The 23,748-nt window shown below is 48.7% G+C and overlaps 1 protein-coding gene across 1 annotated transcript in view; it reads right to left on the bottom strand.

Moving 5' to 3' along the window:
- Window positions 1-23,173: 23,173 nt before the first annotated feature.
- Window positions 23,174-23,748, bottom strand: part of LOC125430561 (mitotic spindle assembly checkpoint protein MAD1-like) — a 283,288-nt gene continuing 282,713 nt past the window's right edge. The window contains exon 8 of the mRNA XM_048492541.1: window positions 23,174-23,569. Within this exon, the coding sequence (XP_048348498.1) occupies window positions 23,411-23,569 (159 nt within the window). The 3' untranslated portion in view covers window positions 23,174-23,410. The remainder of the gene's footprint in view (window positions 23,570-23,748) is intronic.

Raw genomic sequence — 23,748 nt, 5'->3', positions numbered from 1 at the left:
GATCTGGCTAGCCAGGGGTACGGAACCTGCGGCTCTCCAGATGTTCAGGAACTACAATTCCCATCAGCCTCTGTCAGCATGGCCAATTGGCCATGCTGGTAGGGGCTGATGGGAATTGTAGTTCCTGAACATCTGGAGAGCCGCAGGTTCCCTACCCTTGGGCTAGCCTGAGTCATTCAGCTCTGGGAAAAGGTGGAATCTAGTCAGTGACCACCAGATTCTGCCAAACACCAACCGTGGTGGTGAACCTTTGGCACTCCAGATGTTATGGACTACAATTCCCATCAGCCCCTGCCAGCATGGCCAATTGGTGGCACCAGAAGATGCAGAGCCGAGCTATGTGGATTGTTGGGACAGGCGGAAGCCATCTTGAACGGTCCAGATTGGCCATGCTGGCAGGGGCTGATGGGAATTGTAGTCCATAACATCTGGAGTGCCAAAGGTTCGCCACCACTGACCTATAACCTATTGAGTGCTATTCTGCCCCAATCTGGACCATTCAAGATGGCTTCCGCCTGTCCCAACAATCCACATAGCTCAGCTCTGCATCTTTTGGTGCCACCTGCAGGCTGGGATAGGGAATATTTCTTAAAAGTTTGACACGTTTCGCCATTCCCGATCATTGAAGCACCCATTTACCGCATGGCAGTCCGGCTGTTAAGCAACCTTTTGAATTGCGAAAGCTCGCAAGATTCCCATGCAAGATTCTACCTACCTGGCTTCTGTTCGGAGCCAACGTGTTAAGAGCAGGTGCGCTCTAATCTGGAGAACTGGATTTGATTCCCTGCTCTGCCACTTGAGCTGTGGATGCTTATCCGGTGAACCAGATTAGCTTGTGCACTCCCAACACATGCCAGCTGGGTGAACTTGGACTAGTCACAGTTTTTTGGAGCTCTCTCAGCCCCACCTACCTCACAGGGTGTTTGTTGTGAGGGGGAAAGGGAAAGGAGTTTCCAAGCCCCTTTGAGTCTCCTTACAGGAGAGAAAGGGGGGATATACCATGTTTCTCCAAAAATAAGACAATGTCTTATATTAATTTTTGCTCCCAAAGATGCACTATGTCTTATTTTCAGGGGATGTCTTATTTTTCTGCTCCACAGCTGCATGCTCTGGTGTTCTGTTCGACGGGCATGTTTCCAAACAAAAACGTTGCTATGTCTTACTTTCGAGGGATGTTTTATATTTAGCACTTCAGCTGTTTGTTGTGAGGGGGGAAGGGAAAGGAGATTGTAAGTCCCTTTGAATCTCCTTACAGGAGAGAAAGGCAGGATATAAATCCAAACTCGTTAAGAGCTTGTGTATCTAATCTGGAGGAACTGGGTTTGATTCCCAGCTCTGCCACTTGAGTTGTGGAGGCTTATCTGGGGAATTTAGATTAGCCTGTGCACTCCCACACACGCCAGCTGGGTGACCTTGGGCTAGTCACAGCTTCTCGGAGCTCTCTCGGCCCCACCTACCTCACAGGGTGTTTGTTGTGAGGGGGGAAAGGCAAGGAGATTGTCAGCCCCTTTGAGTCTCCTGCAGGAGAGAAAGGGGGGATATAAATCCAAACTACTCCACCTCCTCCTCCTCCTCCTCCTCCTCCTTCTTCTTCTCAGCTCAGAGGGTGAGAAAAGTCAGCCCAGAGGGTGAGATAAACCAGCTCAGAGGGTGGGTAACTTAACCACCAACAATACAGGGATGAACAATGCCAGCCTACCTTACAGGGCTGTTGCAAAGATGATAGAAACAGAGCTTGAGTTTCCCTGTATCAAGGCTAAGCCTTTGTTACCTTTTCTTTTTTACATCCCAACCTCTTGCCATCACCGGCTGCAGCGATCCGTCCCCGTGCCTGGTTAAATTCTCTCCCTCAAACCAGTCATGTAAAGCACGTGCCCTCCCCGACTCCATTCCGGCCCACTGCATAAAGGCGGCATCAAAAGCCCCAAAGCTGTTATTACGACGAACCGCAAGCAGAGAGGAGTTGTCAAAAGGAAAGGCTGAGCTTTTGAGGGCCGGCAAAGGCTATATTGAAAACGCAACACAGGTCCGGCCTACTCGGGAAATTAAATGGGGGTGCAGAAGAGCCGCACGACAGCCACGCCGGTTAAAGAAAGAAAAAGGGGACGGCGAGCCACTCAAAAGCAGAGCCAGGTTTGCGGCATAGGCGGGGGTCCGCGGGGGAGTTTTTGTCCGTGTCAATTATTTGTGGTTGTGGCGGAGGGCGGAAAATGGAAAACGTAAGAAATGTTGCCAGCCGCAACACAATAGATCAATCTGTTTTCTAGATTGGCCCCTGGGTAAAGGGAACACGGCTCGAAATCCCCTACAAAGAAAAGGTTACGAGAATTGAGTTTTTTTAAAAAAAAAACTAGGGAGGGGAGACTGCGGAGAGAAGGCAGGAGGAGAAGAAAAGTAAGGGAAGCTTGGGAAAAACAAACTCCCCCGTGAAATCCACAGGCCTAAGTTTTCAACGTTGTGAAATAGTGTTTTCCTCTCACAAATAACACACTGATGGGACTCACTGCGACAAGATGCAGAGATGTTATCTTTCTTTTTTTAAAAAAACCATTAAATAAATTTATTTATTTATTTATTTATTTATTTATTTATTTATTTATTTATTTATTTATTTATTTATATCTTCAATTTCTATACCGCCCGATCCCCGAAGGGCTCCGGGCGGTGAACAACACAGTTCAAAAACATTAGACAGGAGCAAATCATACACAATACAATACATAGGCTCCATCCTATTAATCATCAATAAAACATCTTAAAATTCATATTAAGCAGCGGATAACAATTAACAAATAAAGAAGAGGTGTCCAAAACCCCAATTAAAACCTACCCCAAAAAGGGGGGGGCGGCAGGCCCCTCAATATGAGGGGGCTCTGATGTAACAGTGCCAGGGCAAAGAGCAGTAAATGCCCGGAAGAGGGTACGGCCAATGGAACCTCCATGTATAGGTGCAGTCTGTACATGCCAAGGATGTGTTCACTGGGCGCCCCCGCCCACTTCCTCCAAGTAGCCAACATGGGAGATGAAAAATAGCCAAAGAACTTCAGGGGAACTCTGAGTCGGAGATCTGGCTAAATTTCCCAGGGGGCCTGTTGGAAACTCCTATAGTGTGCATGGCAGGGGATGATGGGAACTGTAGTCCATAACATCTGGAGGGCCGCGAGTTTGACACCTGTGCTATAGTGACTGCAAAACAGTCCATCATTTTAGCCCAAATACCCCCTGTTTATCATTCTGCACACGGACCAGGTTCCTTTCCCCTCCTGACCTGAATTGCCCCCATCGCACCTCTGAGCTTTGGTAGGAGAGAACTGCCACTGAGCCTCTCCACGCCGTTTCCCAGCTTCAGGGAAGAAAATATCCCACGCTGAAGATCTTCTCTCCCATCTGCTGCAGGATTTCCTGAGGCGACAGTGGCAGGTGAAGAAGACGATAGAATTTGGGCCAACTTCTGCTTTGGGGAATTGTCCGGAATCGCCAGTGAATGGCCGACCAGAGTACGTCCAATGGTGTCGTGTTTTGGCAGAGCGCAGCTGTGGAAATTAAATTAATCTTCCAAAATCAAGGACAGAATACCATTAAAATATATTGTAGTAGTAGTAGTAGGAGCAGTAGAGGCGTAGTGGTTAAGAGCAGGTGCATTCTAATCTGGAGGAACAGGGTTTGATTCCCCACTCAGCTGCCTGAGCTGTGGAGGCTTATCTGGGGAATTCAGATTAGCCTGTACACTCCCACAAACGCCAGCTGGGTGACCTTGGGCTAGTCACAGCTTCTTAGAGCTCTCTCAGCCCCACCTACCTCACAGGGTGTTTGTTGTGAGGGGGTAGGGTAAGGAGTTTGTCAGCCCCTTTGAGTCTCCTAAAGGAGAGAAAGGGGGGGATATAAATACAACTCTTGTTGTTGTTGTTGTTGTTGTTGTTGTTGTTGTTGTTGTTGTTGTTCTTCTTCTTCTTCTTCTTCTTCTTCTTCTTCTTCTTCTTCTTCTTCTTCTTCATAGTAGTAGTATTCATTGCATCAGCCATACGCCGTCACAATCCATATATAAAACAAATGTTAAAAGACATAGACTGTGACTACAAATAAACTACGTACCAAGAATGAAATCTCCTAGATTGAAACTGTCTAGAATAAAACCAAAACTATTGTTAACACCCGTTAAAAGACATATGCTACAAAACAACATGCTAAGGCCATGGTGGCGAACCTTTGGCACTCCAGTTGTTATGGACTACAATTCTCATCAGCCCATGCCAGCATGGATAAAATCTTCTGCATTGAAATTGTCCAGAATAAAACCGAAACTAGTATAACCCCTGTTCATTTTTGTTAAATATTATATAATACAATAAGCATACCTCATTACCAATTGCCTATATCAACGTATCAACGGGGAATGTAAAAGCACAAAGTGCAAAAAACGTATTGTTGTTGTTGTTATATGATTACTGTTAGCGGCACTTTCCGCACAGAGCTTCTAAAATGTTTCTAAAATGTTTTCAACCCTCCCTACCGCCACCAGAATTGGCTGGCAAAGTCACATCTTGGCACTGTGCAAAGTTGTAGTATCAAAGGCTTTTGACTACCGGATGACTCACGTTGCCAAAGGTGTGAATGGGGTTTTTTTTATTTTCAAGGGGACGGGAGAAAACTACAAAGTTGCCCTTTCAGCGGCTGACATTTTACCCTTTTCAGAAGTGGGGGACTGGAACAAGAGCCAACCTTAAAGGCAAGACGCCAGGAGGGAGACAAAAGGCGCAAGGAGGGAGCTAATTGAAGGAAAAAAGAGAACGTCTTGTCGGAGAGTCCCTTGTTAAGCTGGAGATAGGAATATGCAAATGCCACAAGCAGAACCCGGGAAGGTCAAGGTACATCTTGTGCCCGCCAACAACAGACACACTGATGGGTTTTATTTGGGGGAAAAAGAAAAGCACGGCCTGAAAAATTGGCTGGGGGAGCCACAGCTGAAGCCTGCCAGGAAGGAAGGAAGCTGGCCGAATCTCGCTCGGAAAGACCGGCCGAGAACCCGAACAGTGGAAAACAGCCGTTCATCGGTTCATCAGAACTCTTTTTGGGTTTGTTTGTTTGTTTATTATTAAACTTATATACCGCCCCTCCCCCGAAGGGCTCTGGGCGGTGCACAACAAAAACACACAACAAACAATAAAGCACACAAAATACAGAATATAAAATACATATTAATTATAAAATAAACCCTTAAAATACAGCGTATGGTACAAAATTATCGGCCTCCATTAAAATCCACAATAAAACCCTCCCAAGAGGGGGAACGGAGGGTCCCAAGACGTTAGGGATCCAAGATGTAAAAGAGGATAAAAACAGAAGGAAGGAAGGAAGGAAGGAAGGAAGGAAGGAAGGAAGGAAGGAAGGAAGGAAGGAAGGAAGGAAGGAAGGAAGGAAGGAAGGAAGGAAGGAGAAGAGTTTGGATTTATATCCCCCCTTTCTCTCCTGCAGGAGACTCAAAGGGGCTTACAATCTCCTTGCCCTTCCCCCCTCATAACAAACACCCTGTGAGGTAGGTGGGGCTGAGAGAGCTCCGAGAAGCTGTGACTAGCCCAAGGTCACCCAGCTCGCATGTGTGGGAGTGTACAGGCTAATCTGAATTCCCCAGATAAGCCTCCACATCTCAGGCAGCAGAGCTGGGAATCAAACCTGGTTCCTCCAGATTAGATACACGAGCTCTTAACCTCCTACGCCACTGCTACGGAAGGAAGAGACACAGGTTCAAGCTGTGTTTATGGAGGGTGGTAATGGAATATGGAGACCATGGAATAATAGAGTTGGAAGAGACCCTAAGGGCCATCAAGTCCAACCCCCTGCAGTGCAGGAACACAGAATCAAAGCACCTCACAGAGTGTTTGTGGTGGGGGGGGAGGGAGGGAAAGGAGATTATAAGCCCCTTTGAGTCTCCTTACAGGAGAGAAAAGGGGATATAAATACAAACTCTTCTTCTTCTTAAACATATAGTAGCTTTGGAAAAGGGGGTTCAAAAAGTTCTTGCCCTTTTCTTCATCCCAAGAACGCATTTGGCTGCAACGTCTTTTTCCTCTGTGACATTGGCATTCCAGCACTGTTGGGCGCCGCTGGAAAGCCAACGGTTAAACGACTCTCCCTATGCAAATGAGATTTAATTAATCCTTTTCATCAGTTGCAAATATACCTTCTGAACCCTATTAACGGCATGAATATGCAAGACGCGCGTTCTCAAGGACGGCGTCAGGGCTTGATGGTTTGATTCTAGTTCTCAGCTTGCAAACCTAGGTGCAAAATTTAATTTCCATTTTAAGCTCCATTTTTTAAAAAAAAAGGAAGAAGAAAGAATCCGCCGGTAATTAAGTTAATTACAGCATTACGTTGGAAGAGGGGACAAACAAAGGGGTCGGATCATTCATTACCTTTAATGCTGGCAAGAGACAAAGGGCACCATTTGTTGTACATGACATCTCCCCCAGGGGGACGGAAATCCCGGTCCACATTTGCAGGCCGAACAACAACCAGTACAGGTTTGCTCCAGACTGCTGAGGTACCCTTGATCTCAAATTCAAGCCAATGCAACCCAGGCCTGAAGCGTTTAAGCGCAAGTCATGTAGCGGGGGTCCCTGAGAAGCTAGTGTTCAGCATGCAGGGAAATTATGTGGCAGCCCTTTCCAGACCTTCCCAACCTGTGCCTGCATAAGAGATCCACAAGAACTATGCCTGTTAGTTTTTCACATGACTCAGCTCTTTAATGACTTAGGCTGTTTTAATCTGCAAATCACCCTGCGCTTCCCAAGGAAGGGCAATGAATGAATGAATGAATGAATGAATGAATGAATGAATGAATGAATGAATGAGTGAATGAGTGAATGAATGAATGAATGAATGGCGGTGTCAGGAACTGCCCCAGCCTGTTTCAACACTGGAGGGTGACTCATAGGAGCACACACATTCCCCCGTACCCCAAAGCTCCTGGCAACTCAGGATCTTCAAGAGAAGACCCCCTCCCTTGTCTGGCTTTCATTCAAGAGCAACCCAAGGCTTTCCGTACTCCAGTCGCACTTCGAAGGTAAACACAACTCTGCAGGCCCAGGAAGAACCGGACACCTAACTCTGGCTCCAGCAAAGAGAGGGGCTCCCAGTTCATGTCCGAATCCTTTCACTGAGCTTCAAGCGTTTCTGGTTGATCATCTCCAAACCAGCTCTGGCTGGGCTTGGATAGCTTCATGGCACCTGGGTTCCTGTTCTTCTGGACCCAGTAAAGATTCCCAAGTCCGGAACTGAATGGGCAGATCTCAGCTACCAGAGCAAAGGGCCTGCACCCAGTGGATCTGCAAGAATCACTAATCCTCTCTTCTTTCTGCAGCTTCCCCAGAATGAATGAATGAATGAATAAATAAACAAACAAACAAACTTTATTTTAAAAAAACAAAGCCAAAAGACTGGATGGCGTTTGGCTTGGGGATGTGCAGATTGTGGGTTAAAATAATCTTCGTTCTGGTCTTGGTTCTGATCTCATTCCTGTCGTAAACACAGAGGACAACCCCGGAACCCGAGCAGACTCACTGTAGCACACACCCATGTTCCACTTACAGACAGATCGAGCGCATTCCACCAAGCGTCCGGGTCGGTGGCTCGGCTCCTGTGTCCGATCCCATCCCGCCTTCCCCATAGGGTGGTTTGAGGATAATTAAAAGGGAAGCGCTGTTATAAACTGTTAATTATGTTCCCGCCGCAGCCATAATCCCCCTAAAATCGGTCATTAGCGCGCTTAAGAACTATTTTGTACGTGGTATATTCTAATGAGCAAGGGTAGTTAGCGAATGATTTGTTAGAGCTATAATCCACTCGGAACGCCACCTTGGGGTTGTTTGCTCTCAGACAACAGCTCTCGATTCAGAAGTCCAGGGAGCTGGACAACAGAGGAGGAAGAAGAGGAGGAGAAGGAAGAAGAAGAAGAAGAAAAAGAAGAAGAAAAAGAATAAGAGGAGGAGGAGGAGGAGGAGGAGGCGGAGTTTGGATTTATAAGGGGGAAAAGATGACATTGGGCATGTTTGGCCCGCTCGAGGGATGCTGTCCCATTGGCACAGGGCCCCCCACCACTTTGGAAAGCCCATTTTTACCCCACTGAGAGGCCTTTGCCGGCCCTCCCTTACCTTTATTTCATTTCAGTCGCTGCCCGACAGCCGGAGTGGACTTGACAAAGCGGAAAAGGGTGGATATATTAAATTCACCCAGGAGAGGAAAGAGGCGAGTGAGAGAGATGTTATCTAGAGACCATTTATCAAGGCAGCTCGCTCCAATGTATCTGACAGGGGTTATTTTATGTGATTCTCCGCTCTCCCTCCCCCTTCCGTCTTCTCGAGAGGAGTGGGGGGAATTCCAATAATCGTGGTGAGAAGAACTGTCATTTCAGAGCACGCCAATCCGATGCAACAAGATCCGGTCAGCGGGGCACATGGATCTCAGCTGCTTGGGCCTGATATTCTGGTGGAGGAAGGGATAGAAAAAGAGCAGAGCCCAGGTGGTGGGGGGCTTAGTCCCTGGGGCGCACCTGAGGCCTTGTTTCCAAGTAGACCCACCATGAAAAGTATCAGAAGACCCCTGCCGAGTCCCCCCAGTAGTCTGATCCAGCAGGGCTCTTGTAATGTTCGACAAAGCCAGCGTGGCATGGTGGTTAAGAGCAGGTGCACTCTAATCTGGAGAACCGGGTTTGATTCGCCGCTCAGCCACTTGAGCTGTGGAAGCTTATCTGAGGAACCGGATTAGCTTGTGCACTCCAACACTCGCCATCTGGGTGACCTTGGGCTAGTTGCAGTTCTTCAGTGCTCTCTCAGCCCCACCCACCTCACAGGATGTTTGTTGTGTGGGGGGAAGGGCAAGGAGATTGTCAGCCCCTTTGAGTTTCCTACAGGAGAGAAAGGGGGGGGGGAGGAGGATATAAATCCAAACTCTTCTTCTTCAAGGCTGAGGGGCAGTAGATTCAACACGGACAAAAGGAAGAATGGTAATTCATGACTTAATGAGTGATTAAAATGTGGCATTCACTGCTGGAGATGCACGGATGTCTTTGAAATGATGAACTCATAGGGGGGAGGGTCATGGGTGGCGACTCAGGAGACCCTCCAGGTTCAAGGTCGTATTCCTGTGACTACCAGGCCAGAAGAAAGGCCTCAGCCTCTAAGCCCTGCTGTTGGCCTTCCAGAGTAACTGAATGGGTTTTCTATGTACTGTCGAAGGCTTTCACGGCCGGAATCACTTGGGTGCTGTGTGGTTTCTGGGCTGTATGGCCGTGTTCTAGCAGCATTCTCTCCTGACGTTTCGCCTGCATCTGTGGCTGGCATCTTCAGAGGATCTGATGTTGGGAAAGCAGGTGGAGTAAATATACCTGTTGGAGTTTCCAGGGTGGGTGAAGAAACATTGTCTGTGAGTAACAAAGAAGACAGCCAGGTCAATAGGTGAGGGCATCTGAATAGAAGTATGAGTAACAGTGAAGTCTATAGCATGGGCGTAACAATGGAGATAGCAAGGTCAATAGGTGGGAGCATCTGAATAGGTGGGAGCATCTGAATGGGTGTTATTGAGACAGTGGACCACTGGTCTAATCCAGCAGAGCTCTTTTGATGTTCTTCTCAGGGGAAGACCTTTATATGCTCTGCTGCTGGCACTCCAGAGGAACTAGTTGGCCACTGTGTGAGACAGGATGATGGACTAGATGAGGCTTCACTGGTCTAATCCAGCAGGGCTCTTCTGATGTTCTTCTCAGAGAAGGCCTCCACCTCTGTGGTCTGTTGTTGGCCCTCCAGAGTAACTTCATTAGCTGCTGGACTAAATGGACCTCTGCTCTGATCCAGCAGGGCTCTCCTGATGTTCTTAACAGGGGAGGACCTTTGTATGCTCTGCTGCTGGCACTCCAGAGGAACTCGTGAGACAGGATGATGGACTAGATGAGGCTTCGCTGGTCTAACCCAGCAGGGCTCTTCTGATGTTCTTATGGAAGCCGCGGTCCCTATGCCCTTTTGGTGGCCCTCCAGAGGAACTGGTTGGCCACTGTGTGAAATAGGATGCTGTATTAGGTTTGGCAGGGCTCTTCTGATGTTCTTATGGAAGCCTCGGTCCCTATGCCCTTTTGGTGGCCCTCCAGAGGAACTGGTTGGCCATTGAGTGAAATAGGATGCTGTATTAGGTTTGGCAGGGCTCTTCTGATGTTCTTATGGAAGCCTCGGGCTCTATGCCCTTTTGGTGGCCCTCCAGAGGAACTGGTTGGCCACTGTGTGAAATAGGATGCTGTATTAGGTTTGGCAGGGCTCTTCTGATGTTCTTATGGAAGCCTCGGTCCCTATGCCCTTTTGGTGGCCCTCCAGAGGAACTGGTTGGCCACTGAGTGAAATAGGGTGCTGTATTAGGTTTGGCAGGGCTCTTCTGATGTTCTTATGGAAGCCTCAGGCTCTATGCCCTTTTGGTGGCCCTCCAGAGGAACTGCTTGGCCACTGAGTGAAATAGGGTGCTGTATTAGGTTTGGCAGGGCTCTTCTGATGTTCTTATGGAAGCCTCAGTCCCTATGCCCTTTTGGTGGCCCTCCAGAGGAACTGCTTGGCCACTGAGTGAAATAGGGTGCTGTATTAGGTTTGGCAGGGCTCTTCTGATGTTCTTATGGAAGCCTCAGGCTCTATGCCCTTTTGGTGGCCCTCCAGAGGAACTGGTTGGCCACTATGTGAAATAGGATGCTGTATTAGGTTTGGCAGGGCTCTTCTGATGTTCTTATGGAAGCCTCGGTCCCTATGCCCTTTTGGTGGCCCTCCAGAGGAACTGGTTGGCCACTGAGTGAAATAGGGTGCTGTATTAGGTTTGGCAGGGCTCTTCTGATGTTCTTATGGAAGCCTCAGGCTCTATGCCCTTTTGGTGGCCCTCCAGAGGAACTGGTTGGCCACTATGTGAAATAGGATGCTGTATTAGGTTTGGCAGGGCTCTTCTGATGTTCTTATGGAAGCCTCAGTCCTTATGCCCTTTTGGTGGCCCTCCAGAGGAACTGGTTGGCCACTGTGTGAAATAGGATGCTGTATTAGGTTTGGCAGGGCTGATGTTCTTATGGAAGCCTCGGTCCCTATGGCCTTTTGGTGGCCCTCCAGAGGAACTGGTTGGCCACTGTGTGAAATAGGATGCTGTATTAGGTTTGGCAGGGCTCTTCTGATGTTCTTATGGAAGCCTCGGCCTCTATGCCATGTTGTTGGCTCTCCAGCGTAACTGGTTGGCCCCTGAGTGAGACAGGATGCTGGACTAGGTGGACCTTCGCTGGTCTGATCCAGCAGGTCTTCTCTGGAGTTCTCCTCTATAAGCACCAGCAAGATGAACTGGATCTGTGCCCAGCTTGATGGCTGCTCTCTTCTGGAGCTTCCAGCAGCCAATCCAATCCTGTTAATTGTGCAATATTTGGGAAGGGAGTGAACAGTGGAGAATGACCACCTCAGCCCCTGCAGGCAATCAGCTTTCTCCCTGGAGCATGCAAAGCAATTGCCCTTATTATTTTACTTGCCTCTCAGCAAAACGTCGCTAATGGGCATCAAATTACTGAGTCCTTATTGAAACCCAGCTCCTGCCTGGGTCAAGGCGACTTCCTGACAGGTTCTGAAAGCGTGCCAGGGACAGAGGAGGGGAAAGGAGTTTGAGAAACCTCTGGGCCGGAGGGGAAGGGATAGACGGAACGGGAGCCCTGAAGTGGTACTAAAGGAGGAAGAGAAGAAGAAGAAGAAGAAGAAGAAGAAGAAGAAGAAGAAGAAGAAGAAGAAGAAGAAGAAGAAGAAGAAGAAGAAGAAGAAGAAGAAGAAGAAGAAGAAGAAGAGAAGGAGTAGGAGTTTGGATTTATATCCCCCCTTTCTCTCCTGCAGGAGACTCAAAGGGGCTGACAATCTCCTTGCCCTTCCCCCCTCACAACAAACACCCTGTGAGGTGGGCGGGGCTGAGAGAGCTCCGAGAACCTGTGACTAGCCCAAGGTCACCCAGCTGGCATGTGTGGGAGTGCACAGGCTAATCTGAATTCCCCAGATAAGCCTCCACAGCTCAGACGGCAGAGCTGGGAATCAAACCCGGTTCTTCCAGATTAGATACACGAGCTCTTAACCTCCTATGCCACTGCGAAATACAGCAAGGAGGTCCGGGCTGATGGGGACTCGACCCATCAGTTGAGGAGACTTCAAAGAAAGAGGTCAGCTGAGTAACAGTGATAAACAGCAGAGCTAAGCAGCCCCCCCCCCCAGCATTAGAAACTGACCCTAGTTTCAGTCTCAAAACTGACAAATGTTGTAAACAGGAAGTCAACATCTGAGTTTGATGAGAAGCGGGACACGTGTTTTCAGCTCAAGGCTGAATCGATGACGGAAGTATGTTAATAGTTAAGGTTATCTGTATTTGTTAAATTGGCATATATCAGTGGTGGCGAACCTATGGCACGGGTGCCAGAGGTGGCACTCAGAGCCCTCTCTGTGGGCACGCACACACAGAGTTCGTCAGGGGGGGGGGAATTGCCCCCCCCACACATATCTAGACTGGCCTGGGCTACTGGGCACGACGTGTAGGTAACCCTGTTAAGTGCTGTTAAACCCCACTGATTTTCATGGGAAGAACTAAAGTGCAATCCTTTACCTGGGAGTCAGCTCGGTTGCTGGCAATGGGGCTTGCTTCTAAACCCTCCTAGGGTTGTGATTCACCCATTCAAAGCGTTGCACGGTTGCTTCAAAGCAAAGCCACTGACTACCAGCAAGCTTACTCCTGAGGAATGCGTGCCTTGGAGCCAACTGTTTTTTTCTAAACTAAAACTTTTGCGATAAATAAGTGGGTTTTGGGTTGCAGTTTGGGCACTTGGTCTCGAAAAGTTTCGCCATCACTGGTATATATCAATAGGTGTTAATGAAATCATTTAAGAAGAGAATGCCTGATGGGATAAAGGAAGATAGATGACTCTCTCAAGAAGAAGAAGAAGAAGAAGAAGAAGAAGAAGAAGAAGAAGAAGAAGAAGAAGAAGAAGAAGAAGAAGAAGAAGAAGAAGAGGAGGAGGAGGAGGAGGAGGAGGAGGAGGAGCAGGAGCAGGAGCAGGAGCAGGAGCAGGAGCAGGAGGAGCAGGAGGAGGAGGTATCACGCTGGTATTATGTTTATACATTAATTTGTTAGAGTATTGAGTTCCATAAGATTGTTGTGTTTTTATTTTTATGGTTAGGTATTTTTCTGTTTATTATTCTTGTCTTATTTTGGTCTTATTTTTTCCGTTTATTATCTTATTCAGTATGATCATTTGGAGAAAATCAATCGAGAAAAGTTTTTTCAAAAGAAACTGGCACTCGTGAACCGTCTCCAGGAAACACGGAATATGAGCGGCCTGCAAAAATTCAAATCAGCTTCCCACTCTAAACAGACAGGCTCCAGTTTAAATTCTGGGAATCAGCTGGAGAAAGAGGCCGGGGATCGATAGCTGGGCGTACCAGCATGGTCCTGGGCGAACACTCTCAAACAAGCAGCGTAATTAAAATGGGTTGTATTAAAGAATAAAAACAGTGAAACAGGAAATATGTTTTCAGCAATGAACATGTGCCCACAAAGCTTACAAGTCCCGACTAAGAGAAACAGGGAAGAAATCAGATAGGTGTTGTCGAAGGCTTTCACGGCCAGATTCAACTGGTTCTGGTGGGTTTTCCGGGCTGTGTGGCCGTGGCCTGGCCAGAACCAGACCACGGCCACACAGCCCAGAAAGCCCACCAGAACCAAATCAGATAGGGTTTCAGGGATGGGCCAAATGGATGCCCTGAGAAAGCAGCACTGAACAAAACGACCAGCATTTCCAGGAATGAAGGGAAGAACTCAGAGGTAAGTGGCGGTGTGCATAGAGATCCAGAACACGCACACACAATGAATGCCTAAAGGATCAATATTTATAACAGTAGGAGGCAGACTGGCAGGAAAGCCAGACAAAAAACTGATTTCTTTTCCAGCGATCCAACAAAATAGAATCATAGAATCATTGGAGTTGGAAGAGACCCCAAAGGGCCATCCAGTCCAACCCCCTGCAATGCAGGAACACACAATCAAAGCACTCCATCCAGCCTCTCTTTAAAAACCTCCAAAGAAGGAGACTCCACCACACTCCGAGGCAGCGTATTCCACTGTCGAAGTTTTTCCTGATGTTTAGGCAGAATCTCTTTTCCTTCACCTTGAACCCATTCCTCCTGGTCCTAGACCAGTGGTGGCAAACCTATGGCACTCCAGATGTTCATGGACTGCAATTCCCATCAGCCCCAATTGGCCATGCTGGCAGGGGCTGATGGGAATTGTAGTCCAGAAACATCTGGAGTCCCATAGGTTCGCCACCATGGTCCTAGTCTCTTGAGGCAGCAGAAAACAAGCTTGCTCCCTCTTCAACATGGCATCCCTTCAAATATTTAAACACAACTATCATGTCCCCCCTTTCTTCAGACTTAACATCCCCAGCTCCCTAAGTCTCTCCTCATAGGGCAAGGACTCCAGACCTTTGACAATTTTGGTTGCCCTCCTCCGGACCCAGCTTGTTAATATCCTTCTTGAATCGCAGTGCCCAGAACTAGACACAATATTCCGGGTGAGGTCTAACCAATGCAGAATAGAGAGATAGAAGAAGAAGAGTTTGGATTTATATCCCCCCTTTCTCTCCTGCAGGAGACTCAAAGGGGCTTACAATCTCCTTGCCCTTCCCCCCTCACAACACACACCCTGTGAGGTAGGTGGGGCTGAGAGAGCTCCGAGAAGCTGTGACTAGCCCAAGGTCACCCAGCTGGCACGTGTGGAAGTGTACAGGCTAATCTGAATTCCCCAGATAAGCCTCCACAGATCAAGCAGCAGAGCTGGGAATCAAACCCGGTTCCTCCAGATTAGATACACGAGCTCTTAACCTCCTACGCCACTGCTGCTCCTGGTACAATTACATCCGTCAATCTTGACACAACACTCCTATTGATACAGCCAAAATCGCACTGGCTTTCTTGGCTTCCGCATCACATAATAATAGGACAGTTGTCAGAACCCAAGAGGGTTATTCTCCGGAATATTGATTGATTATTGGGATGGATGCAGATTGGGTAAGTAATGCTAGTCAGCTTCACTGGAGATATGGGATCAAGCCCGGGACAACAGGCTGACCCCTTTTGTCATGATCAATCCCCCGTCCCCCAAAAACCCCAAATCCCATCTGCTTTAATTTGCGTGCTGGTTGCCACATCTGGTCGCCACATCTCAAAAAGGATATAGAAGAGATAGAAAAAGTGCAGAGAAGGGCAACGAGGATGATTGAAGGATTGGAGCACCTTCCTTATGAGGAGAGGCTGCAGCGTTTGGGACTCTTTAGTTTGGAGAGGAGATGACTGAGGTGGGATATGATTGAAGTCTATAAAATTATGCATGGGGTAGAAAATGTTGACAGAGAGAAATTTTTCTCTCTTTCTCACAATACTAGAACCAGGACGGGGGGAAGAATTAGGACTAATAAAAGGAAACACTTCTTCACGCAACGTGGGATTGGTGTTTGGAATATGCTGCCACAGGAGGTGGTGATGGCCACTGACCTGGATAGCTTTAAAAAGGGCTTGGACAGATTTATGGAGGAGAAGTCGATCGATGGCTACCAATCTTGATCCTCCTTGATCTGAGATTGCAAATGCCTTAGCAGACCAGGTGCTCAGGAGCAGGAGCAGCAGCAGAAGGCCCTTGCTTTCACCTCCTGCATGTGAGCTCCCAAAGGCACCTGGTGGGCCACTGTGAGTAGCAGAATGCTGGACTAGATGGACTCTGGTCTGATCCAGCAGGCTAGTTCTTCTTATGTTCTTATGCTGATAGCATCGACTCAGTTTTCTTTCCCGCGAGTATAGATCCTAACATAGCTGTTCCCTCCACAATCTTTCTTTGGGGAAATCCAAAAAAAAAAGGGAATCAAACCTCTCCAAAAAAACCCAGAAAGAACCATGCAAAATGAAATAAAAGCTGTTATGTCGCGGTGTTCAATAGCAGATTGCTATAAATTTTGTAACAAGCTTCTGCCATTTCATTAAAAATCTAGCAGGCACTTCAGGCTGATTTGGTATGTGCCCGGAAGGCTTTTTACTTAAAAAGAGAAGACAGATTGCATGTTTTTTGCATTAATGCGAACTCAATGTAACGACGCAGCCGCTGAGTCTCCTTCTAAGGTAACGGTCTCCTCTATTAGGAGAAAAGGGGGAAACGGCTTTGCGGAAAGAAAGAAAAAATGTTTGCAGTCCAGTTCCAGTTGACTTAACGGTGACATTATGGGTTTTTTAAGGTAACAGTAAATCAGAGATGGTTTGCAGTTGCCTCTGTGTAGCAAACCTGGGTTTCTCTGGGAAGTCCCCCACCTTAATCCTAACCAGGGCCAACCCTGCTCCATCTCCAAGGTTTGACAAGATCAGGCTAGACCAGTGGTGGCGAACCTATGGCATGGGTGCCAGAGGTGGCACTCAGAGCCCTCTCTGTGGGCATGCACAAACAGAGTGGCCCCCCACACACATCTAGGCTGGCCTGTGCCACTGGGCTAGATTATTAGGATTAAACCTAAGACCTAGTTTTGGGGAAGCAGTGTAGGTAACCCTGTTAAGCGCTGTTAAACTCTCTGATTTTCATGTGAAGAACTAAAGCACAATCCTGGGAGTAAGCTCGGTTGCTGGCAATGGGGCTTGCTTCTGAGTAAACCCTCCTAGGGTCGTGATTCAACCATTGGAAGAGTTGCACGGTTGCTTCAAAGCAAAGCCGCCAACTACCACCAAGCTTACTCCCGAGTAACGCACGTCTCGGAGCCAACCGTTTTTTTCTAAACGTAAACCTCAGTATTCAGGTTAAATTGCCGTGTTGGCGCTTTGCGATAAATAAGTGGGTTTTGGGTTGCAATTTGGGCACTCGGTCTCGAAAAGTTTCGCCATCACTGGGCTAGACTACGGGTTCCCAAAGTGGGTGGTGCCACTCCCTGGAGGCAGTGGAAACATCCAAGAGGGGCAGGGAGGGATTTGGGGGCAGTAGGGGGGTGGCAAAGGGATTCCTGGGCCCCTAGGTGGGAAAACAGTCTCCTCCTATCTATGCTGTGCAGTAACCAGAGAGTTTTCAAGGAAAAGGAGCAGCATTTTCTTTGCTCTGTAGCTGGGGGGCGGGGCAGTGGAGCCAAAGCAAAGACCCCCCCCCCACTGCCAATATTTCGCAAGGTGAGATTATGTTAAGGGAAAGCTGCAGAATTCTCCTGACTGTTGTTTTGAATTTGCAGAAGGTCAAATACCAAGAAAGAGTTGTATGTGTTGTCAATGGCTTTTCATGGCCCGAATCGCTGGGGGGTTGTGTGGTTGTATGGCCGTGTTCTAGCAGCATCTTCTCCAGTGGCGTATCTGCCTAGGGACAAAGGGTACCCCTTGTCCCCGGGCGCCACTCTTCTGGTCACGTGGGGGGGGGGCAAAATCGGCCCCCCATGTGACCAGGAAGTCCTGCTGTCTTGTTGTTTTCATGTGCCTTGACCCTGTCCGAGGCACGCAAAACCAACGAGACAGCAGGACTTCCTGCTGCCTCCAAGCACCCTCAACCCTGCCCTGGACTCCCCCCTTCCTTCCCCCCTGCTGGGCACCCTAGACCTTGCCCATGTCCATGGTGACATGGGTGGGGTCGAGGGCAGTGGGTTGTGTGCCGGGGTGGGGGGAAGAGCATGGGGGGGGCGTCCTGGAGACAATTTGTCTCCAGGCACCATTTACCCCTGGTACGCCTCTGATCTTCTCCTGATGTTTCGCCTGCATCTGTGGCTGGCATCTTCAGAGGATCTGATAGTAGGAAAGCAAGTGGAGTATATATATACCTGTGGAATGTCCAGGGTGAAAGAACAGGCCAGAACTGGGAATTCTTAGAAATCCAGGTGGCCCGACCAAATGTAGGGATTTTTGCATTAAGACCTTCCCATTTTGGCCTTCAAAACTAATGAAGACTCAAGAACGAATCTTGTTTCCTACCAACTATGCAACTATGTCCTGAACGAAAGACTCCGGGGGGGGGGGGCTGCTCAGAACGGGTCACATTTATTCTCAGAACATAAAGAAATCGCTGTTTCCAAACTGGCACGGTCCGTGCGTGAACGGTCCTAGTTATAAAACTTAGCCCAGAGAATCTGCTCCTGTATCTTTCCACTGTTTGCAGCAGGGCCTTATTTCAAGACTCTTGTTAAAACCTGGCTTCCTGAGGAAGTGGCATGGAACAGATCTCCAGTTGATCTCTGGCCCTGATCCTAACCTGGAGGCCAACCCCCGGTTCGGAGGGTTGGCCCACTGAATCAAGCATACTTCATTACCCACGGAGCACGGCCTTTAACCACCAGTACATGAGCTTAGAAGGTATTTGGCTGTGTCCGACTCGAGTTTTCTTGCCCTGGCGCCGGAAAGAGATGAAAGCGCGAAACAAGCTGGAATTAAAGGCTTCTATCGTCTCCCCATTCACCCGCGTCTCCTCCAGGTCTGAAAGGATTCGGCAGAAGAGGATAAAAGCAAGCTTTCCCTCCTCGCCCACCTTCCGCAGATGAATCTCGACGATGCTTTTGGTGGAGTGCTCTTTAGGGAGCCGTTCCAAGCAGGGACGCAGAACACGCCACTGCCGTCTTTCAAATACTTAGCAGTTGAAGGTGCTATTGAATCCTTCTTCCTGCAGTAATCTTTCAGAAGTGTGGCCCACCCACTCTGGGGAGGAAGGGGGAGGGGGCTGTCATTGGGCCATGGCCCACCCAACCTGGGGGGGGGGAAGGCGAGGGAGGGCACAGGCCAGGAAACCGAGACAGAAGACTGCTCTTCAAAACTTCCTGTCTTCTGGAGCAAAAGGAGGATGAATGGAGAATCCATGTGGCTGGGGACTGAAGCATTGGGTGGTGTAGCAGCTGAGAGTGGCTAGTATCTGGGAGATCTAGGTTCGAATCCCCCGCTCTGCCGCTTGAGCTGTGGAGGCTTATCTGGGGAACTAGATTAGCCTGTGCACTCCAACCCATGCCAGCTGGGTGACCTTGGGCTAGGCACAGTTCTTCGGAGCTCTCTCAGCCCCACTAACATCACAGGGTGTTTGTTGTGGGTGGGAAGGGAAAGGAGTTTGTAAGCCCCTTTGAGTCTCCTTACAGGAGAGAAAGGGGGGATATAAATGCAAACTCAAACTCTTCTCCATTGACTATAAATGGAGATCAAGTAGAGCGGGTGGCTCGTTTTAAATTTCTGGGCGTCATGATTAAAGAGGACTTGACCTGGGGCGTACAGACTGCCGCAGTGGTTAAGAAGGCCCAGCAAAGACTGTACTATCTGAGACTTTTAAGGAAACAACAACTGAATGGAAAACTCCTGGTGTCCTTTTACCGCCGTGCTACAGAGAGTGTCTTAACCTACTGCATCTGTGTATGGTTCTCCAGTTGCACAGTGGCAGATAGGAAGGCGCCCCAAAGGGTGATCACTACTGCACAGAGGATTATCGGCTGCCCTCTCCCCTCCTTGGAAGAACTCTATAATTCCCGAGCCTAAAGAAAGCCCAAAATATTCTGAGAGACCCGTCTCATCCAGCACACTCTCTTTTTGAACTGTTACCATCCGGCAGACGATACAGGTCTATAAAAACTAGGACAAAGAGGCTTAGAGACAGCTTCTACTCTAGAGCTGTGGCTATGCTGAACTCCACGGCTTCGTGTTGATGTGTTTGGGGCTGTGTAGGGATGGGTGGAGGAAGGGGAAAGTGAGGATGATGAATGTATGAGTCTGAAATTGTGTGCATCGAGGAATGCTGCTGTAAATTTCGTTGTACGTGCACAATGACAATAAAATGCTTATGCTTATGCTTATATCCTGATTTTCTCAACCATAAAGAGTATCAAAGTGGGTTACAAACTCCGTCCCTTCTCTCCCCACAACAGACACCTTGTCAGGTGGGGCTGAGAGAGTTCTGAGAAAACTGTGTCTAGTGCAAGGTCACCCCGCAGATTTCATGTAGAGGATCGCAGAAACCAATCCTATTCATTAGACAAGAGTCCGCCACTTATGTGGAGGAGTGGGGGATCGAACCCGGTTGGAGTCCACCACTCTCAGCCACTGCCCAAAGCACGTTATTAGAATAAAGGAAGAGAATGGTAGACTTCTGGAGCAAACCAGTCCACCTTCTCCAGAAAAGGACCCCGTAAATGCCACGCTCTGCCTTCTTTCCCAGATGTGATGTGACAACACCATTTCCATCAAAGACAAAGTAGAGGAGTAACTCCATACTTGCAGGACCGTCTTGCCCCATATGTCCTGAACCGGCCTCTGCGCTCTGCAGAGGCCAATTTGCTGGTGATCCCTGGCCCCTCCATGATGCAGCTAGCCTCTACCCGGGCCAGAGCCTTTACAGCTCTGGCCCCCACCTGGTGGAACGCTCTTCCATCAGCTGTTCGGGCCCTGCGGGACCTTAGTGAATTCCGCAGGGCCTGTAAGACCGAGCTGTTCCGCCGGGCCTTTGGGGAGGCTGGCCGCTGATGCCCCCCCCCCCCGTTAACATCTGTGGATCCTGCCGTCCCTCCCCTCTTTTAGGGCATTGGTTAGTAGGTCGCCTCTTATTGTATTATTTATTGTATTTTATATTAATATGCTGCTTTTAGTGGGGTTTTAATGATTCAAAGACTATAGAGCCATTTACTATGATTTATTTAATGATCTGAGATTTACTGATTTTATTTTGTGCTCTATTTGTATATTCATGTTCACCGCCCTGAGCCCTTCGGGGGAAGGCGGTATATAAATGTAATAAATAAACAAATAAACAAACAAACAAACAAACAAATAATGTAATAAGTAAGTAAGTAAGTAAGTAAGTAAGTAAGTAAGTAAGTAAGTAAGTAAGTAAGTAAATAAGTAAGTAAGTAAGTAAGTAAGTAAGTAAGTAAGGATGCAGGCCCACTAGACTACATGTCTGGGGTGGAGGGACAGTGTTATTCCCGCTCTGCAGCACCCCTGGATCGAGTTGGTTGGTCCCCCTGTTAAGGATACAGCATGTCAGGAGCCGGAAGATGTACCTCCATCGATCTAGATTGAGACATATCGATAGGGAGCACAGAACTAAAAATGGGGAGAGAGCAGACATGTTCCTTCTATCTCCGCCTGAGCTGAAAAATATTCTCCCAACTCTCCCGCCCTGCCTTTTCCTTGTCTCTCATTTATCATTCGTTTAACTTTTGAAAGTCAGCCGTCAGTTGGGCGAGAGGCTCTCAGTCGGTTTCCAAATGGGCTTCTTTCCCCCGCTGCCTCCCCTCCACCCTGTTTTGCTCAGATAGCGGGTGGGTTGCAAATTTATTAATTGCTTCCCATTTCTCCGGCGACAGAGCCATTTTCCAGAGGCAGCTGCCATTGTGTTGGCGGCGGGGCCGTGCGCCGCTGACGTCACGATTCATTTTCTCCATGACTGATGAAGGCAGCGCCGGGGCCCCGTGGCGCATATGAATCGGGAAGCGTCCCCCTGGCACGGAACGCCAGGCGATCCATCTTTCGCACTGAGAGTAGAAGCGGCCGAGGGAGGTGGGAGGGAGAAAAGGACGCTTTGTTGGCTATCGTCCGGAAGAAAATGCTATGCTGGCTTCCTAGAGCCACGACATGTGGTGACCGCTCTCCATTCACTTTTTGTTGGGAGTTCGACCGCAGGAGCACCGTCTTCCTTTTAAAGTAAAGCCAGATCTGATTTAACTTCTCTTTCTATCGTCAAGTTTAGCTTTCCCTTTCTCACTGGACACAGTGTGAAACAGACTTTTCTCCGGGATACACCTCTGAAGATGCCAGCCCCAGATGCTGGCGAAACGTTAGGAACAAGATCCACAAGACCACGGCCACACAGCCCGGAAAACCCACCACAACCAATGTTATGAATGCTCACCTCCCCGGTCTAGATTCAGGAAGGCCTTCACAAAACCCTCAATCTGGCCAGATTGAAGAGAGAAGAGCAAGCACTCCTGACTCTGGGATCACCTGTGCAGGTTTCTAGGGCACGTTTCCGAACAGGAAACCAAAGTAAAGACTTCTACAGATTCCTACCGATTAACAGCTTTCTCTCATTCAGACTCCTCCTGAAAATACTTGCTATGCCTTTATGAACAAGTGGGCCTGATAGGAATATCTACTGGGAACTTTGGACACCGTAGGACAGACCTACGGCCCATGGGCCACATCCGGCCCGCCGGATGACCCTGACTGGCCCCCCTGCCGTGCTGGGGAGCGAGGCGTCTTTGAAAGCCCCGCAGAAGCCGGTTGCCTTGGCTGCTGGCTTCTGCGGGGCTTTCAAAAGTGCCTCGCTCCCCTGCCTTTTGGCCCGGCCCTCCACAATATTTTCTGTTTCTTATGCGGCCCCATGGAAAAAATAATTGCCCACCCCTGCCGTAGGAGAAGAAAAACTCTGCAAATTGACAATGCTTTATTGGAGGCTCCCCTGAACTCTTCAAAGACCGGACACCGTTTCAGATTTTAGAAGCAAAACCCCGAATAACCGAGCAACAAAGAGTCATTAGAATCAAAAACATTCAAGTTTAATCAAAGGCCACAAGCAGGGGAAATTCCCCCATTCAGCCAAAGAGCAAACAAAATCCCCATCGCCACCACTTAAATTTCTTGGGGTCTCGAGAGTCGCTGATCTTCGAGTGGCCAAAGGTCAAGAAGGAGAAGGCTTTGCAGTGTCCTTTGAGCAGTATAAGAGAAAAGGATCGAGAAGACCGACAGGTAATTTCATCATGTTTGTCTCTTTGCTAACAAGTCAGACCCGAACAAGGACCTCACCCCATGGTCTTGGGGGCAATCCAATTTAAATTTACATTTTCCCCGAGGCGGTCAGCGGACTCCAAATTCCCGCTTTGTAAAAATGCTCTGAGGCGACACTGGGATTCCCATCGACTGCAAACATCTGGAAAGCTCTTTCATTGGTGACAGAACATGTTGGAGCCATTGAAGAAACATCTGAGGTTCCTTCATGAAGAAGTCCTCGTGGCGAGCTAGCCCAGGCTTGAAGGATCTAGCCCCGGGGTCTGCAAATGATGGCTCTCCAGATGTTCATGGACTACAATTCCCGTCAGCCCTGCCACTTGGCCATGCTGGCAGAAGCCGATGGGAATTGTAGTTCATGAACATCTGGAGAGCCATCGTTTGCAGGCCCCTGATCTAGCCGATGAGAAACGGTCTTGCTGTCAGAGAAACAAACAAAACCAACGCCCAAAAAACGACGTGTTTCTTTGGTGACTTCTTCAGCCCACAGTGAAGTGCAGACGGTAGAAGCCAGGCACTTAAATAAGGCAATTAAGATTCAGAAACGGGGCCCATAACCCCCGATGAGGACGCTCTGATCGGGTGGCGATTCTCGGATAGGAAGGGTGGCGAAGGAGGTTGAGGCGTGGCTAAGCCATGGTCTGGCGGCTGAAAAGGTCTTGGGTGATGGCACTCAGGAAAACGGGGATACTATCTTGCTGGTGAAGATGGAGGTCGATCATCTCACGGAGAGTCTGGGAAAACTCCGTTTCCAACAGCTGCATCTTGGAGCCAGAGGATCTGGAAGCCTGCAGGGAGGGAGGGGGAAAGACAGACAGGAAGGAGGGAACAGAGAAAACCCATTAATTCAAGCCTGCCAGAGCTCTCCCTAAATGCCACGCGTCCCAGCGCCCGCGCCACGGAGATCCTTCCAGCATATCTTATCCTAATCAAGGTAATGTTATCTACCGCCGAGCAGGTGTTCGAC

The sequence above is a fragment of the Sphaerodactylus townsendi genome, linkage group LG04 (assembly GCF_021028975.2).
Source record: "Sphaerodactylus townsendi isolate TG3544 linkage group LG04, MPM_Stown_v2.3, whole genome shotgun sequence".
NCBI lineage: Eukaryota > Metazoa > Chordata > Lepidosauria > Squamata > Sphaerodactylidae > Sphaerodactylus > Sphaerodactylus townsendi.
Note: the sequence above shows the minus strand (reverse complement) of the source record. Positions and strands in the feature narration are given on the sequence as shown.